The 18,714-nt window shown below is 38.2% G+C and overlaps 1 protein-coding gene across 1 annotated transcript in view; it reads right to left on the reverse strand.

The window, feature by feature from the left end:
• TEX11 (testis expressed 11) overlaps positions 1-18,714 on the reverse strand; it is a 139,749-nt gene that overhangs the window by 32,366 nt on the left and 88,669 nt on the right. Inside the window, exons 18-23 of the mRNA XM_019747905.3 lie at positions 14,827-14,912; positions 12,157-12,213; positions 9,484-9,524; positions 8,189-8,275; positions 6,720-6,790; positions 4,966-5,082 (exon numbers count right to left, since the gene is read on the reverse strand). Of these exons, the coding sequence (XP_019603464.3) occupies positions 4,966-5,082; positions 6,720-6,790; positions 8,189-8,275; positions 9,484-9,524; positions 12,157-12,213; positions 14,827-14,912 (459 nt within the window). The remainder of the gene's footprint in view (positions 1-4,965; positions 5,083-6,719; positions 6,791-8,188; positions 8,276-9,483; positions 9,525-12,156; positions 12,214-14,826; positions 14,913-18,714) is intronic.

Below are 18,714 nucleotides of genomic sequence, written 5' to 3' on the forward strand. Positions count from 1 at the left end.
ATGAGACAAGGACATGAATTTTGGGGGAGCCAGGGGTGTAAGGCTAGTCTCAGTGTGTGCCCCCAAATTCACATCTTGAAATCCTAACCCCAAAAGGTGATGGTATTGGCAGGTGGGGCCTTTAATAGGTGTCAAAATCAGGAGGGTGGAGCCCTCATGAATGGTATTCGTGCCTTCTAAAAGAGGCTCCCGGGAGGTCCCAAGCCCTTTCCATCACGTGAGGATACAGCAAGAAGGTGCCAGCTGTGAACCAGGAAGAGGGCCCTCACCAAAGAATGTGACCATGCTGGTACCTTGATCTTGGACTTCCAACCTCCAGAACTGTGAGAAATAAATTCTGGTTGTTTATAAGCTACCTACTCTGTGGTATTTAGTGATACTATCTCAAACGGACTAAGACATATTGCTTAGAGGGAAATTTATAGCTGTAAAAGCTGATATTACCAAAAAAAAATCTCAAATCAATAACCAAACTTCCACCTTAAGAAACCGGAAAAAGAAGAGCAAACTAAACCTCAAGCAACCAGAAGGAAGAAAATAATGAAGATTAGAGTGGGACTTAATGAAATATAGACTAGAAACATAATAGGATAAAAATGAAACCATAAATTGGTTCTTGATAAAGATCAACAAAATTGATAACCCTATATAAAAACTTATCAAGATAAAAAGAGAGAAGACACAAATGACTAAAATTAGGAGTGAAAGAGGGGGCATCACTAAGACCTTACAGAAATAAAAAGGATGATAAAGGAATACTATGAACAACTGTAAAACAACAAATTAGATAACTTAGATTGTAATGGACTCATTTCTAGAAACAAACTACTGAAACTGACTCAAAAAGAAATAGATAATCTGAATAGACTACATAAAAGAAGTAAAAAATTTATACTTTGAAAACCACAAAACATTGTTGAAAGAAATTAAAGAATAGAATAGAAATATGTATGGAAATATATTCCATTTTCATGGGTTAGAAGACATAATATTGTTAAGATTGCAATAAATAATCTTCAAACTAATCTACACATTCAGCATAATCCTTATCAAAATCCCAGCTGGTTTCTTTGCAGGAATTAACAAATCAATCCTAACATTTATATGAAAATTCAAGGGAACCAGAATAGCCAAAACAATCTTGAAAAAGAAGAACAAAGTTGATGGACTAACACATCACTACTTCAAACGTTATTACAAAGCTACAAAAAATCAAAACTGTGTGCTACTGCCACAAGGCTGGACACAGACATCACTGGAATAGAACTGAGGTTCTAGAAATAAACCTTCTTTACGGTCAATTGATTTTCAACAAGGGTACCAAGATAATTCAATGGAAAAAAACAGTTTTCAACAAATGGTCCTGGGACAACTGGATTTTCAAATGCAAAAGAGTAACATTCGACTCCTATGTCATACCCCACACAAAAATTAGCTCAACATGGATCACAGACCTAAATATAAGCACTAAAAATAAAAATATAAAACTCTTAGAAGAAAACAGGGTGAATCTTCATGATCTTGGATTAGGCAATGGCCTTAGACATGACACCAAAAACACAAGCAGCATCAAAATTAAAAATGTTTGTGCCACAGCTAGTAACACCAAGGTTGCCAGTTCTGTCCCTGTATGAGCCACTGTGAGCTGCACCCTCCCTAAAAGATAAATAAATAAATAATAAATAAATAAATAAATGTCTGTGCTTCATAAGGCACTAGCAAGAAAGGGAAAAGGCAACCACATAATGGGAGAGAATAATTAAAAATCATTATCTGATAAGAGTCTAGTATCAAGAATACATAAAGAACTATTACAATTCAATAATAAAAAGACAAATAACCCCATTAAAAATGGGTAAACATCTGAATAGACATTTTCCAAAGAAGATATATAAATGGCAAATAAGCACTTGAAAAGATGCTCCACATCTTTTGTCATTAGTCATTACACCATTAGGAATGACATCATTAGTCCTTAGGGAAACGCAAATCCAAACTTCAATGAGCTAGCACTACATACTCAGGAGGATGGCCACAATCCAAAGGACAAAACAGCAAGTGGTGGCAAGGAGGTGGAGAAAGTGGGACCCTCATCCACTGCTGGTGGGAATGTCAAATGGTGCAGCTGCTTTGAAAAACAGACTGCAGCTCTTTAAATGCTTCAACACAGCTACTATGAGCCTAGCAATTCCACTTCTAGGTATGTATTCAAGAGAAATGAAAATACATATCCACACAAAATTTGTATATGCAGCATTGTTCATAATACCTGAAAATTGGAAAAACCCCAATATCTGTCAATGGATGAATGGATAAACAAAATGTGGTATATTCATACAATGGAATATTATTCAGCCATAAAAAGGAATGAAGTACTGATTCATGGGAAACCATAAAATACTATTGAAAAATTATAAAAGGAGATGGTCAGAAAAGACTATAGGGGCTAGCCCAGTGGCTCAGGCGGTTGGAGCGTCGTGCTCCTAACTCCGAAGGCTGCCGGTTCGATTCCCACATGGGCCAGTGGACTCTCAACCACAAGGCTGCCAGTTCGATTCCTCGAGTCCCGCAAGGGATGGTGGGCTGCGCCCCCTGCAACCAGAAAACGGCAACTGGACCTGGAGCTGAGCTGCGCCCTCCACAACTAAGACTGAAAGGACAACAACTTGAAACTGAACGGCACCCTCCACAACTGAGATTGAAAGGACAACAACTTGACTTGGAAAAAAGGCCTGGAAGTACACACTGTTCCCCAATAAAGTCCTGTTCCCCTTCCCCAATAAAATCTTTAAAAAAAAGACTATAAATCATCTGATGACATTTCCATGAAATGTCCAAAAGAGGCAAATCTCTAGGGACAGACAGTAGATGAGTACTTGCCTAGGGCTGGTGGCAGGGACAGGGAGTCACAGCTAATTGGTAAGGGATTTTTAGAGTGAGGAAAGTTCTGAAATTATATTGCGTTGATAGTTGCACAACTTTGTGGATATTCTAAAAACCATTAAACTGTATAGTTTAAATGGGTGAATTATAAGTATGTGAATTATACCTCAATAAGTCTGTTAAAAACAATCTGGGACAGGGGTCAGGATACTCTGTGTAAAAGGTCAGAGAGTAAATATCTTAGGCTTTGCCAGCCACATAAACTCTCTTCCACATGTTTTTTTCTTTATTTTAATTTATAACCTTTTGCAAATGTAAAAACCATTCTTAACTCTTGGGGTATAGAAAAACAGGCCATGGACTTGATTTGGCCAGCTAGCAGTAGTTTGTCCATCCCTGTTCTAGGAAAAAGATGTGGTTCCTTGATAAATTACAATTACTTTATTTTTTAAAGAATCCCTCACTTCCTCCTGACTCATACTCAGGAGAGTAGAGACAATATTGACAGGATTACGCAGTCTATCCCTGGTCCTTCATCATCTACTTATTTGGAAATACTCCAACTTATGAGGATTTAGAGAACAAGGAACAGATGTATTTAAAAGAATTCAATAAATCCTCATTAGAGAGACAGAACATGATTCATAGGGACAAGACTTAGATGGTGAAAGGCAGAAGTACATCTATAATTATCTAAATAGATATCCTTTCAAAAGCAAAGAAGATTATAGAAAGGCTACTAGGTTAGAGCGTTCTTTGGAAACATAAAGGTGTGCAAGAGAAAGAAAACAGAAAAAAAGAACAGTCGTTCGAAAAACAATAATTTAGGGCTGTACTTAAGAGTTGGAGAAATTTCCCTCAATTTGGTCTCTATTCACCGAGATACAAATTTTAACAAAGTCAGAACTGCCAACTTAAAGAGAAAACTTTTGAAAAGTGAAAAGCACTATGCAAAACCAAGATGTTATTAATATTTTTCAGTAAAGCAAAAAACCCTACTGAGAGTAAAATTACATTTGCCGTTACTTGTTAAGAAGCAAAATGGTTGATTCTGGTTTTGCTCTGGGGCACACAGATTCTTTTCTCATCTTCTTTTACAATGCAAACGTTTCTACAAAGAGGCCCCTGTACTCCGGGGGTTATCCCGAGTGCTTAGCACAGTGCTTGGTACTCAAATGGTTTTTGAATTGAACTCAACAAGGGAAGAGAAAAGATGGAAAATGCGTTGGCAGAGATCTGTGAGAGTCTGTTCCAGGTCTAAGGAATCATACGATAGAAGAGATGAACAGAAGGAACAGAAGAAACAGCAAGAAGGATTTTATACCAATTGGAAAGAAAAGAAGCTGGCAAGTATGGGAAATTGGGAAGGCTTTTTTTTTTGCCTAGGTAAGAGAAAAAAGTAGAGAGATCTAAATCTTAAAATCATACCAAAAAATGCTAGTGGGCCAACCTGGAGACAATTTTCTTGTCTAGAAAGAAAGAAGGTAAAGAATAAAGGCCAAGCAACACACTGGCGTATGGAACACTGAGATGGTGACATTGGCATCTCCCCAAAGGGATGGGGTTTAGGAAGCTGAGAGTGGAATTCAGGCAAAGGTGGAAATTCCATCTTCTTGCTGTTAAAATTGAGTTAATGACAAAATATTTAAGGATGTGGGCCAAAGAAAGCAAATGCAATTAAGTGAAGAACCAGAAGCCACATAAATAAGTTCACATGGCTGTCAAAGCTGTGGGTTCTTACAGAATGTGTGAAAGGAAAAAAAGAGAAAAAGTCCTGTGGACCACATATGATCACAGGGAGATGATGAAGATAAAGACTATTTAAAAACAGACTCGGAAAGAGTGGTCCAAGGGAAGGGACATTTTAATAGAAGAGATTTCAAACTTGCTGCAAGAAGAGACCAAGCCACATGCAACCTTTCCGCAGGAAGGAATTGGCCATTACAAACCTTTGAAATGCAGATGCTGCTGGAAGGGAGGAAAGGATTCTCTACAGAGAGTAAAAAAGGAGCGCAGCAGGGAAGGCAAACACACCCAACAGCACACTGAACTCCTGTATTTTACTTGAAGTTTGCACATTACCTGTTCAAACGGTGTTGAAGCTCTTCTCCCTTGCTGTAGGTCAAGTGAAGACGCCATCAGTAAACAAGTTTTCTGTGAGGTCAGAACTACTTCATCACAAGGACAAAACTGGGATATCTGATAAGCAATAACCAGGACACCAATGAACAGTGAGAATTCTGCCAGGTGAACACAAACAATCAGAATGAAAATCAGCAACATTCTGTCTGAATGAGAAAATTCAGCTGGAAAAACACATCTCACCTTAAAAATGATATAGACTACAACACCGATTTACGGTTTTAATTTTATATTACTTTCCATTGTTTTTAGCACCTTTCTAGAGGTAAAATGCTTCATTTCTTCACAATTTTCCTACCTTTTCCAGTGATAAGTGTTGTCATTTGGCTCTGCATTTCTACCTAGTGATCTACTTCTTGGTTTATGTTGTAATTTCTGTGTTTTTCCCCCTTTCCATTATATAGAGCCGAAATGAGTACATATATTGTCATCATTGAAAGAGACGACGTCACATCTTGACAGGCATTAGACATAACCTCACCATTAAACCGTGTTCTCCAGCTTTCGAAACGAACTCCCTGCTTTGTACTTAAAGAAAACTCTAGGCCACTTGGGATTCTTACATGGAATCCTACTATTGCTATCACAAATGTCAAAACTAAAACTAATTCATTCACCTAATTAAAATGGCAATTATACCTGAACTTCCACAGACTATTTCTTAATCTCCCCAAATGTTTAGTGATCGTAACCATCACCATCACTGAGAATTAACAGCATTTCAAGACACCCAATGTCTCTAAGTCTCAGGTTACTCGTATATAAGATGAAGAAGCAGGTGGCCAGATGGCTCAGTTGGTTAGAGCGCGAGCTCTGAGCAACAGGGTTGCCAGTTAGATTCCCACATGGGCCAGTGAGCTGCGCCCTCCACAACTAGACTGAAGGATAACGACTTGGAGCTGATGGGCCCTGGAGAAACACTATTCCCCAATAAAATTTATTTTAAAAAAATGTAAAAGACAGATGAAGAAGCTGTGCTAAATTCTCTCTATAGCTCTTTCCTCTCTATAGTTCTTTCCAGGTCTAGAACCCTTAACATCTAATCTATCTCAATAGATCAGACTGTAGACTCCCGAATGAGTGATATTCCTCAGCCCTTCTGCCTCTGCTTTTCTTCTCTTCAATACTTGTTCATCTTCCTGGCATTTACCTCTACCTTGGAAGCTAACAACTATTTAAAAATGCTTAAAATTGCAAAACAAGCTCACAATCTTACACACAGAACCTGCTGTAGGAAAATTATAAAGGGGGCCCAAGCTTCTTAGCATCCTTTTCACCCCCTGTTGTCCCCAGATACCTATTCTCTATTCCTATAAACTTGTACCTATAACCCTTCCTAATGTTTTGATAGGGACAACATTTTAGAGTACTCCCTTCCTAAAGATAGTGTGTTTTAACACAGGCCTCCAGGAGACTGAAATTCCTTCAAAGGTAAAGGACTACGTCTCCTGTGGTAGAACTTCAGGCTCTATGATCCTTGTTAATGACATTTTGGTACAGGGATGCCTGCCTCATGTTCTCACATTATACCCCATAGGGATCAAATTGTCCTTAGGTCATTCCTGCTTAGACGTGTACTGAAAGTTCCTAGATTAAGAAGTCAATTCCACTCTATACTTAGCCCTTGACAATAACCATAGTGGTGATCTCCTTGTTGTGGGCTATATACGAGACACTTAGCAGAAGAGACTTACCTTGTAAGAAAGCATGAAAAACTCTCTCATTCTTACCAAGTCTTTGGCACATTGCACAGCCAAGTTCCAAGCTGAAAGTTAACATGAAATAATATAGTTACGAAAATCTACTGTTTAATCTGCACCATTATAATCCCTATACCTATGTCTTTAATATTAATATTCTAATGAGGGGTTTCTCAGAGGTTAAAAAAGCTAAGTTTAGGTTTTTAGAGAAATTTTTTCCAGGTAAATTTGGAGACTTCTATCACTTTCAATCTTCAGTTCTAGGCCAATGACCAGTGGAGGTAGTGCTGATTAAAATAACAAAACAAACAAACAAACAAAAACTGGGGGACATACAATAAATTCTTAGCACAGATGCATCTAAAAAATGAGGATCACCAAGGAGCTCACCAACAGGAATTGCTGAACGAAAGTTAAAATTTAACAAAGATCATGGTACATTAGAATCAAAGATTGAAGAAAACTGCTGGAAAGATTTACATCTTCCATAGAGCAGTGAGAACCCCCATTAGGCAACATTTGGCATGATCTTCACCTTGGAAAATCAAGCTTAGAATTCAGTAAAAGAAGTATTAGAAAATAACTTTTCAAACTTCCAAAAATGAAAGTCATTAAACCTTTCTGCAGTTTAAATGTTTGTTGTTTTCCATGATTTGCCTAAGTTTCTTCGAAGTCAGATTGCTGTATCTATTCCCTTTTCTCCTAGATTAGAGCCCCAGTAAAGGCCACAAAGTAGAAAAAGGTCCATGCGGAATCAGTCGTTTGTGACATTGCTGCTCAGTTTCTCTTGTTTACTTATCACTGTAGTAGCTGCTTCCACAAAGCTCCTAATTGTACAGATTGATGAATTTTCACAAAGTGAATACATCTACGTAACCAACCCAGATCAAGAACGGTCTTGATCATTACCAGAAACACAGAAGCAATCCCACCAACACTCTATAAAGTCCAACCCCCTTCAAGGCTAACCACTATCCTGAGTTCCAACATCGTAAATTAGTTTTGCCTGCTGTCATGTTTTTTACTATATATAAATTGAATCATACAATATGTACTTAATGTATGGTTTCTTTTGCTGAACGCTATATTTGTGAGATTCATCCATATTGTTGTATGTAGTTTTTTTTGATGAATCACACTTAGAGATAAATTGGGCATTGTAGATCAAGTTTAGGGGCATAACCTTGGGGACCTGCAGCTATAATTCATCATTTTATTCTTAGACCCATTTCTATAGAAAAAGAAGAAAACTAATCTTTATTGAATACCTACTATGTCCCAGGTACATACACTATTTCTTTTACAACCCTTAATAATCCTACAAAGTATATACTAATTGTTCTCATTGTAAACATAATTACCCTGAGATTAAACAAGTTATCCTTGTACCCACAGAAAGTAGAATTTGAATCCGCATCTTGTGATTTTACCACCCCAGTGTTTCCCACAGAATTCCCTTTTACCTATTTTTCGAAACCAATGAGCTTCGTTAACCATCGAGTCTGAAGGCGGAGCTGTTCCAGGAAAACACTGACTAATTTTCAGGAGTGCTGCATCAAACAGGAAAATTTCATATTGAGGTCTTTAACTTTATACTCTAGCAAAGTTGTTAATCCTGCTTTAAAAACAGTCGACCATAAGTTTGAATTTAGAAAGTTCTTTTGTGCGTATGTGCATACCAAAGGTAAATTAAAATGACAAAAAGCATTATTAAGCCCCCAAGAACTTGTTAACCCAAACTTTGAGGAACAAACACGTCTTTGGAGAGATTTTTAATTTTAATTAGAGCAATCGTTCAACACCAGAGGTAGAAAGATATGATTTACATATAAGGAAATAAAGAATCCGAATAATCTCATTAAAAAGGCTGAAATGGAGACAGAATTGGAAGAGTATGGATAGGTTGGCTATGGGTAGTATGGATAATATTTACTGAGCTCCCGTGGCAAGTACAGTACAGAGCCAGAGGTGGCATCATCAGAAAGCATTTACTACATACCACATGCCCATCTGAGAGACAAGAGTGCCAACCGGCAACATTTCTCTCCTTTGAAAAGCTTTTATTTCTAAACCACTTTGCTACATTTAACACCTGTTGACAGGTATTTGAGGTATAAAATTGAACTACTGCAATAAATGGAATAGAGTTTCTAAGACAGGGAGTTTGGGGTACATCTAGGACATAAGGAAATAAGTGTGAGCAGCAGAAATGGGAAAACCTGTTAGGCAAAAGGGGCATCACTTCAGAGAGCATGGAGTTAGTAAAGGAATGAAGGGGACAGGGAGGAATTATTAGTAGACAGGGAAGAGGCCATAGACTTGGGTAGATAGATGGATAGCTTCAAAACAACAGAGTAAACCATCTGATTTGATTCAAGGGACATGACAATTAGCAGGGCTCAGAACATTTTCATTTGTCTTTCACCTCTTCAACTACTAGCTTAGGACCAAGTAGCAATAGGGAAAGGAGGGAGGGAGGGAAGGAAAGAGGGAGGCAGGGTCTTTAAAACAAACTGGAAAAAAATTGGAATAAAATCAGAGCTGAAATCACATTTGGAGATGAATGCTAGTGATGAAAAATTTCTCTGAGCTTGTGAATAAAGAAGCCAAGGTAGACTGCTGTGAGAAATGTTAACAAAAGCATGAAGCTTAACTCAAACGTGAAGTCTGCGTCAGTGTATGCAATGTACTTGAAGAATTCAATAGAGGACAGAGGCAAGATGGACTAAAACAACCAGTGGTCCAAGGAGATATTTACCTGTATTCAAGCAAGTCAAAAGTCGATCCATTTCTTGCATTCTAAAAAATAAAGAACAGAGTGCTTTGCTACTGTTCCAAAGCTTTACTATAGAAAAGTGCCACAAAGAGACCCTACTTGTGCCCGAGAGCTGTGCAAAAATGTAAAGTTGTGAAGTTTGGTGGTCAAGGCTCCAACCTAGCAAACCCTCAACACTGTTTCCCCATCTAGGATACCATTCCTCATGCCGTCCTGAGCTTTCCCTCTTCCTGGTCTACACCACTCTCAGCAAAGCATTTCAATGACTGATAAGGTTTTACATTACAGAGCCACAGAATTTGAGAGTAAGTAGTGATCTCTGTGATTTTCAAGCTTCTTTTTGAAGAGGGGAAACTAAAACCCTTGTTTCAAATAAAATTTTATAAAGTCTAATATGCAAGAAAAACAGTGCAGCTGTTCTGGTTAAACCGGTGGCGGTGGCGGGTGGAGGCCTAGAGCCTCACCTTCCTGTAAGTCCCTGAGGCAATGACACAGAATTTCCAGGGTTCTGAGGAATACAATGTAGAAACCACTTATTCATTCCAGACTCTTCATTTCACAAATGAGAAAACAGATATGAAAATTAGGAGATGGTTTGTCCAAGATCATGCAAACTACTACTACCCAGGTCTCTTGACCCTTTGTCAAGCTTCTTTAAGGGGCAAATAAATTTTAACAGAGGAAAACATCCCATTTTACTTAAACAAAAGAATGAATATGGAAGTATTGGCAAACTCAAGTAAGGATGGTTACAAGAAATAGGAAAGAGCATACTGTAAGACTGGCCTTATCAGGAGAAGGTCTAGTATTATGTAATAAACACTGCTTCAACAAATGTAGCAGCTTTCTCAGGGATAAACATTAGAATTCTCATTTATATAAAGTAACTTCTTAGAGTAAATTTTATTAATTTGAATTTCAGCTGAGCTTAAGTTCTTCACTATTAAATTCAGTGACTACATAAAATAACCTAGGAAGTGTCCATTAATGCAAATAAATAGTGCAAATTAGAATGAGGATATGAAAAGGGGATGCATAGTTTACTTAAGAGACAAAGTGCTTTTAAAATTTTAGCACACAAGTTGTTAATACTTAGGTAGATACTGCTAATTAAAAACCATAGTATTTTTAGAAGAGAAAGGGACTTTAGAAATTACCCAGTCCAGCAATTTTTTTTATTTAGCAGATGAAAATAAAGCTTAGAGTTCAATAAATTTGAATTGCCTAAGGTAAACCAGAAGTTAGTGAAATAGCTGAAATTAGAGCTCTTTCTTTGTCTCTACCCATTGAATTAGGCGTTTTAAAAACAAGTTAGTCTAATCAATTTGTTAAATCAGGTCCTGACCTCTACTAGAAAACACTGCTAGCAGATGCTCTTTATTACTATATTTACTTGAAAACAATAACGGTACACTTAAAAAATATTCTGTAATTTAAGTGTATCATTAATTCAAATAGCATCTCTTTCCTTTTCCCCATCTCCGTATTAGTTTTAATGAGTGGGGTTTGACTGTGCTTCAAAATTACCTGGACTATGAAATGAAGCGCCTTAAGTCCAGAGATAAAGATCTTCTTGTAAAGAACTGATATTCAGTCATTTAAATAAACTGAGTGGCTATTATGTGTCAGATACCACGTGAGGTTCCAGCCAGGAAAGATAAACACAAGAGCCCCTTGAGGGCTAGGACTATTTGTAGTTATCTTCGCAAAAGCAAAGTAGAGATACACGAAAAGCAGAGTTTTTGTCCAAGTAGAGAAAGTGGAGATACTGTGTTTCCCCCAAAATAAGACCTAGCCGGACAATGAACTCTAATGCATCTTTTGGAGCAAAAATTAATATAAGACCCAGTCTTATTTTATATCATATCATATCATATCATATCATATCATATCATATCATATCATATCATATCATACCAGGTCTTATAGTAAAATAAGCCTGGGTCTTATATTAATTTTTGCTCCAAAAGACGCATTAAAGCTGATTGTCTGGCTAGGTCTTATTTTCAGGGAAACACGATAGGTGAGATTTCTCTGAGTGTTATCCCTAATCAAGACCTTGAATAGACTTTTCTTTCCAGTCATTAGGAGGCAGTGAATTTTGTGAATGAAAACACTGGTGACCCAATTCTTCCACTAATTGTTAAGTTCTTGGTATCTTATGCCAAAGAAAACTGTGAGCAGAAAGATGTTTAAATATTCCTAGCTGAGCTGAAATAGAATAAGAGTCAACAAGCCAACCAGGTAATATGTTTCTGTAGGAAAGTAAAGGATAGGTCCATGTTTAAGTCTCCTGTTAAGAAAGAAGGAAACAGACGCAATATCATAATGAAATCATAGCTGACATTATTGAGGGCTTAGCTAAGTGGCTGGCACTCTTCTTCTAAGTGTTTTACACATGTCTACTTATTGAGTCATCACAGCAACCCTGTAAGGTAGATATTATTATTATTCCCATTGTACAGATGGGGAAACAGAATTCCAGGTTACACAACTAATAAGTGGCAGAGCCAGGATATAAACACAGGAAAACTGGCTCCAGAGCCTATATTGATCTTACCCACCGTACTATACATCTCTCAATATAAAATTTATATTGAAAGTTACTATAATTTTTCTAATGGTGAATATATTGCTTCTGTTGAAATAACTTACTTCTCTTCAGATTCCGGCATTTCAGAAACTTTTGGATAAGCAAGACGAAACAAACACCTGTATGATAAAATATGAAAAGATCATGCTTAGGAAGAAACATGTGGAAGAAAATACACAAGTTACTAACCTTCACTACCCCGGGAGGCAGAAGGGAGAAAAGAGAAGGTAAGGAGGAGATTAATTTTATTTTATTTATAGATCTTTGCATTGTTTTAATGGTTATAATGAAAACATACCAATTTATAATTTTGGAAGAGTAACTCAAATAATTTAAAACAAATGTGTTGCTTATGACAAATTAGTAAATAGTCCCATAGTTTATAGCATTGTCCCAAGTCACCTGCTAGAACATCAAGGTATGGTATACAAGTCTTTACATTTTTCTTCCTATAATGGAACCTGGAAGTAGCCTTTGGGTTCCACATAAACTGGGATGACTAGTCTTTGAAGGGATCTGGCAGCATAATGACAAACTGACAAAATGATCTAGTTTGTGAAGTTTCAAACCCTAAACATCTTTTTTTAAAAATACCACCTATCCTGAATGATTTTAGAGATGTATCTGACTGAAGGCATGCAAGTATCTCAAGACTCCTGATACTTTTATTTCTACGACTCCATTTCCCTTCAGAAGTGTGTCCTCAAGTGCAGTTGACCAACAGGAGAACCACTATAGAACCTTCTGGCATCCAATTTTTCCCATGTCCTGACCTCACTTTCTTCTGTTTCACTACTGTATGTAAAAGTTCCCTTTTGATAAACCATTTACCTTCCTAAAAACAGAAAAGGGGGAAAATCAGGTTCAACAGATATCTTTTTTTTTTTTTTTTTTTTTTACTTTAAGCATCAAATTTCCAATGGCCTTTTTTACAGAAATAGAACAATCCTAAAATTTGTATGGAACCACAAAAGACCCCAAATAGCCAAACCAATTTGGCTATTTGAGAAAGAACAAAGCTGTAGGGATCGCACATCCTGATTTCAAACTATATTACAAACCTATGTAATCAAAACAGCATGGCACTGGCATGAAAACAATCGCACAGACCAATGAAATAGAGCGGAGAGCCCAGAAATAAACCCATGCATCAACTAATATTGCACAAGGGACCCGAGAATACTCAATAGGGGAAAGACAGTCTCTTCAATAAATGGTTTTGGCAAAACTGGATATTCACGTACAAAGAATGAAACTGGAACCCCATCTTACACTCACAAAAAGTTCACTCAATATGGATTAAAGACAAATGTAAGACCTGAAATCATAAAACTCCCAGAAGAAAACATAGGGAAAGAGCTCCTTGACAATGAATTTTTTGGGAAATGACACCCAGAGTACAAGCAACAAAAACAAAGTGGGAATACATCAAACTAAAAAGCTTCTATGCAGCAAAAAAAGAAAAAAGAAAAAAAAAGCTACCAACAAAATGAAAGCCAACCTATTAGAGTGGGAAAAAATAGTTGCAAACCATATATATGATAAGGCGTTAATAGCCAAAATAGGTAAGAAAATCATGACTCAAGAAGAGCAAAATGAACAAACAAAAAAACTCCAAATAATCCCTTTAAAAAATGGGCAAAGGACCTGAATAGACACTTTTCCAGAGAAGACACACAGATGGCCAACAGGCATATGAAAAGATGCTCAACAACACTCATCATCAGGGAAACGCAAACCAAAACCACAAGGTATCACCTCACACCTGTTAGAACGGCTATTACCAAAAAAGTAAAAGGTAACCCGTATTGGCGAGGATGTGGAGATAAGGGAACCCTCGTGCACGGATGGTGGGATTGCAAATTGGTGCCACCACTATGGAAAACAGTATAGAGATTCCTTAAAAATAAAAAAATATACAATTATCATATGATCCAGCAATCCCAATTCTGGGTATACATTCAAAGGAAAAGAAATTACTATCTTGAAGGGATGTCTGCACCCCCATGTTCTTTGCAGGATTATGCACCATAGCCAAGACATGGAAACAACCTATGTGTCCATCAATGGATAGATGGATAAAGAAGTGATACACACACACACAATGGAATATTATTCAGGCCTATAAGAGAAGGAAATTCTGCCTTGTGACAACATGGATGGACCTTGAGGGCATTGTGCTAAGTAAAACAGAAAGACAAATACTGTAGTGTCTCACTCATATGTAGGATATTAAAAAAAAATTCACAGAAACAGTAGAATGGTGGTTGACAGGGGGCTGAGGGAGGAAATGGGCAGATGGTGGTCAAAGGGTACAAACTTCCAGTTATAAGACGAGTAAGCTCTGGGAAGCTCATGTACAGCATGGTGACTGGAGTTACTAATACCGGACTGGATACTTGAAAGTTGCTGAGAGTAAATCTTAAATGTTCTCACCACATACACAAAAAGTGCAATTTCGTGAGGTGATTTTGTGCACTAACTTTATTGTGCTAACCATGTCTCAGTGTTTCAAATGATCAGATTGTACACCTTAAATTTACACAATGTTATCTGTGAATTATATCTCAATAAAGCCGGAAATTTTTTAAAAAAATACAAAACAGTTGGTATAGTAGGCATTGACTCAGCCAGATCCCAACAGCACTATTTCAGCAAAGCTTACTGGTATAGACCAAGAGTAAGATGAACAGGGGAAATCTTTTCCCATCCACAGAATAAGGATTACTCACTTTAAAGATGTAAGGGCTTGTTGTACGTCTTGTGAATATTTAGCCAAATATTGCAAAGCTTTTTCCGCCGCAGTTTGTTGTCCATTCTAAAAAGGACAAATACGTTAACATCTCAAAGTGATACTTACAAAATGTTATATATATTCCTGTCCACTAAGGACAAGAACAAAATCTAAACTTGTTTATTTTGTATTCTCAGAAGTACTGCTACTGCAAGATGGTAGAAGGAACATAAACCTTGTTGACAAAAACAGAGCAGGCTAGTACTGGCCCCGATCCAGAGACACTCCCAGCCTTGCCAACCTTTGCATCCACTGCACAGATCTTATGGTGTTCTGTATTCCCGCTTATTATAAAGCAGTAACCAAAGAACCCCAGGCGCTCAGGTCACTCTCATTTTCAGTACCCTAATCTCCCTGTAAGGCTCTGTAAATCCCTTCTTTTGTCCTCCTTTCCCATTGCTCCCCAACTCCTCCAATCCTTCCACAATGCTTTCTGAAATTCAGTTCATTATCAGCAAGATCTCATCTGAGAATCCTCTTCCCTAAACGTTCCTTTCACATTCTTTCTCTAATGGAAATCTAGGTTTTGCCAAGGACACAGCTTCCAATGAGGCCCCTCAAGGGGTAGCTGTTTTTTGTTTTGTTTTTTCACCTTGCAGGCAATTTCTTCTCACTTCCTGATGACTTATCTACTGCTCACAGCTATTTTCTCCAAAAGCTACTCATGTCTTAATTTGTGGCATTTTCAATATATAGACAGATGATGATTGTAATATCCTAGTTTCTTATTTCCTTGAGTTCCACCCTGCCAATTACCTTAGCCCTTCACGGGACCCTGGCTTACAAATTAATGCAATGTCTTCATCTCAGGGCTGGGACTAGGGTGAGCCAGGTGAGGTGAATGAGGCTCCCAGAGTGTAAGATTTAAGGAGGCGCTCAGCTCAGGGCTCAGGGTGTGCAAGGACCGACTGGGCATGTGCGTGGCCCTGCGCATCAGTACCTCCAGAGGTGCTCACTTCCTCACTCCCTCCGCTAGACCTGTACCCCGCTGTTTCGGGAGTTCTGCTTTCTGACCACCGACTCCTACCTTTCTAACTCACTTCCTCTATTACTCCAGCAATCTGTCAACTGCACTAAGACCTCCAATCCATTGAGGCTACTTATTTGTCACTGTCCCTCATCCCCTTGATGTCCTCCTCTGTACTATTTTAAATTCCACAGGGATTAATCAGAACCACTCCCTCGTTCCTTGATTTGCCTGCACCTCTTTTGCTTCACTGTATTCTTCCGGAAAAACCACAAGCCTGGCTAAATCCAACTTTCTACTGACTTTTGTGCCTGCATCCATGGAGCTGAAAGTGGCTGGATAAAAACACATACAACTATTTGCTTTATTTTCAAACTCCATCAAATGATCCTTAATTCTGCCAGGCAAGCATACCACACTAGCCTTGTCATTCACTTTCTTGCTTTTCTGGATGATTAGTTTATACCTTAGCCTCTCTTCTCAACCCCCCCCCACTTCCGTTCCCATTCTTGCTCTCAGGTGACAACCTGTTCCTACTTCACTGAGAAAACTGAAGCAGTCAGGAAGAGAACTTCCAGATTCCCACTACACCACACCCACTCACACACCAGGAAGCACATCACATACTCTGCCTTCTCGGCTGCTATCATAGGTGAATTATCTGTTTCTTCCTAAAGCCAATCCCTACTTGTACACACTTGTGTCTGTCACCTCTTGCTGGTTTAAGGACATTGCCCTAACGATTCTCCTATTTCCCTCTCACTTGTGAACTTTTTGTTCTCCCACTGGGTCATTCCGATCAGCATATAAACATTCTCATACATCCCATCTCAAACCTCTTGATCCTACTTCTCTCAACAACTACTGCCTGATTTCTTTCCTTCCCTTTGTAGCAAACTCCTCTAAAGAACTGTCTATACTTACTGTATCTGATTCCTTTCCTTCAATTCTTTCTTGAGCCTACTCCAGCCAGGCTTTTGTCCTACCACTCTACCAAAACTGTTCTTTTCAAGCTCACCAATGACCTCCATATTGTATACTCCAATGGTCAATCCTCAGCCCTCATTGCATTTGAACTACCATGTTTCCCCAAAAATAAGACCTAGCCGGACCATCAGCTCTAATGAGTCTTTTGGAGCAAAAATTAATGTTAAGACCCGGTCTTATTTTAATATAATAACACCGGCTCTTATATAAGACTGGGTCTTACATTAACTTTTTGCTCCAAAAGACACATTAGAGCTGATGGTCCGGCTAGGTCTTATTTTCGGGGAAACACGGTATTAACAATATTCAACATAATGATGGCTCTTCCCTCCTTGAAACACGTTTGGCTTCCAGGACACCACATTATCCTTGTTCTCTCCTACGTCACGGGTCACTCCCTTTCCTTCTCCTTTGTTGGTTCCTCTTCTTTTCCCCAAACCATTAATGTTTGAGGGCTCCAGGCTCAGTCTGTGGTCCTCTGCTCTATTCTGTATATACTCTGTTGGTGATTGCACTCAGTCTTATAGCTTTATATACCATCTATATATTAACGACTCTTATTAAACTTTTCTCTCCAGCCCAGACCCCTTTCCCAAACTCCAGTCATATATCCACATAGAGACTCATAGATCTCTGTTTGGAAGGTCTAATAGATACCTCAAATGCATCATGTCTAAAACTGAACTCCCGATTTTCTTCCCAAACTGCTCTATTTGCAGCGTTTCCTAGTACAGTTGATGGCAACTCCATTTGATGACCCAGTGTCTTCCTCTTATACCCTTCATCTAATCTATCAGCAAACACTGTTGGTCTTACATAGAAAGAAAAACTAGAATCCAACCATTTATCATTTATCTCCATTGTTAGCTTCCTTATCTGAGTCACCATCACCTTTTCCCTGAATTACTACAAAAACTTCCTAACAGGTCTCCTTGCTTCTACCTCGGCTCTCTTCCGGTCTAGTCTCAATACAACAGCCAGAGTATTTCTGTTAAATGAAAGTCAAATCATGTGACTGCGTTAAAAACCCTTTAAGGGTCCCCCATTTCATTCAGAGTAAAAGTCAAAGTCCTTTCACTGGCCTATAACCATCTACATAATCCAGACTCTCCATTCCTCTCTGACTTCATCTCTCACTAACCTCATTTCATCCTGACCATACTGGCTTCTGTGCTATTCCTGGCACCTACCTTATGGCCTTTGTACTGGCTGTTATCTCTGCCTAGAATACTCTTTGCCTTCACTACCTAACCCTGTATATCTACAGGGTTAATGCCCTCACCAATTTTAAGACTGCACAAATGTCATCTTCTTGATGAGATCTATCCTCACTACCCTATTAAAATAACTCTCAACAATCCCGGCTGACACCCACTCCTGGTCCTTTTTATTCTGCTCTATCTTTCCTATATCACTTATCAACCTCGAACATATTATACAATTTGCTTACTTACTATTCTTATTGTTTATTGTCTTCTCTCTTCCTTCTTGAATGTAAGCTCCAAGAAGACATATCACTGTTTCATTTAATTATTTAACCCAAGATGGCAGAACAGTGCCTGGCACATAGTAGGTGCTCAGTAAGTGTTTGCTGAATGAGTGATATCCTCACTAGCACTTCAAATGCCATTTATAAAGCAACTGTAGTGAGTGAAAACTGGATTCCATACTTGTTTTTTTGTAGGATACATTCCATTTCCTGGGTTTCATCATGCATCCTGCCTTCCAACCTCTAATTCAAACTAGTTTTTTCCCCCCCCGATTCTTTCTCCTCATTAAAATCATTTTCATTTTCAGAAACACAGTTCCATAACTCTTCCACTGGCTTTCATCTGCTTTCCATATCAAATGCCAACTTGTAAACCTTCCTTT

This window comes from Rhinolophus sinicus, chromosome 18 (genome assembly GCF_057876585.1).
Source record: "Rhinolophus sinicus isolate RSI-liver-muscle chromosome 18, RSI-T2T, whole genome shotgun sequence".
Classification (NCBI taxonomy): Eukaryota; Metazoa; Chordata; class Mammalia; order Chiroptera; family Rhinolophidae; genus Rhinolophus; species Rhinolophus sinicus.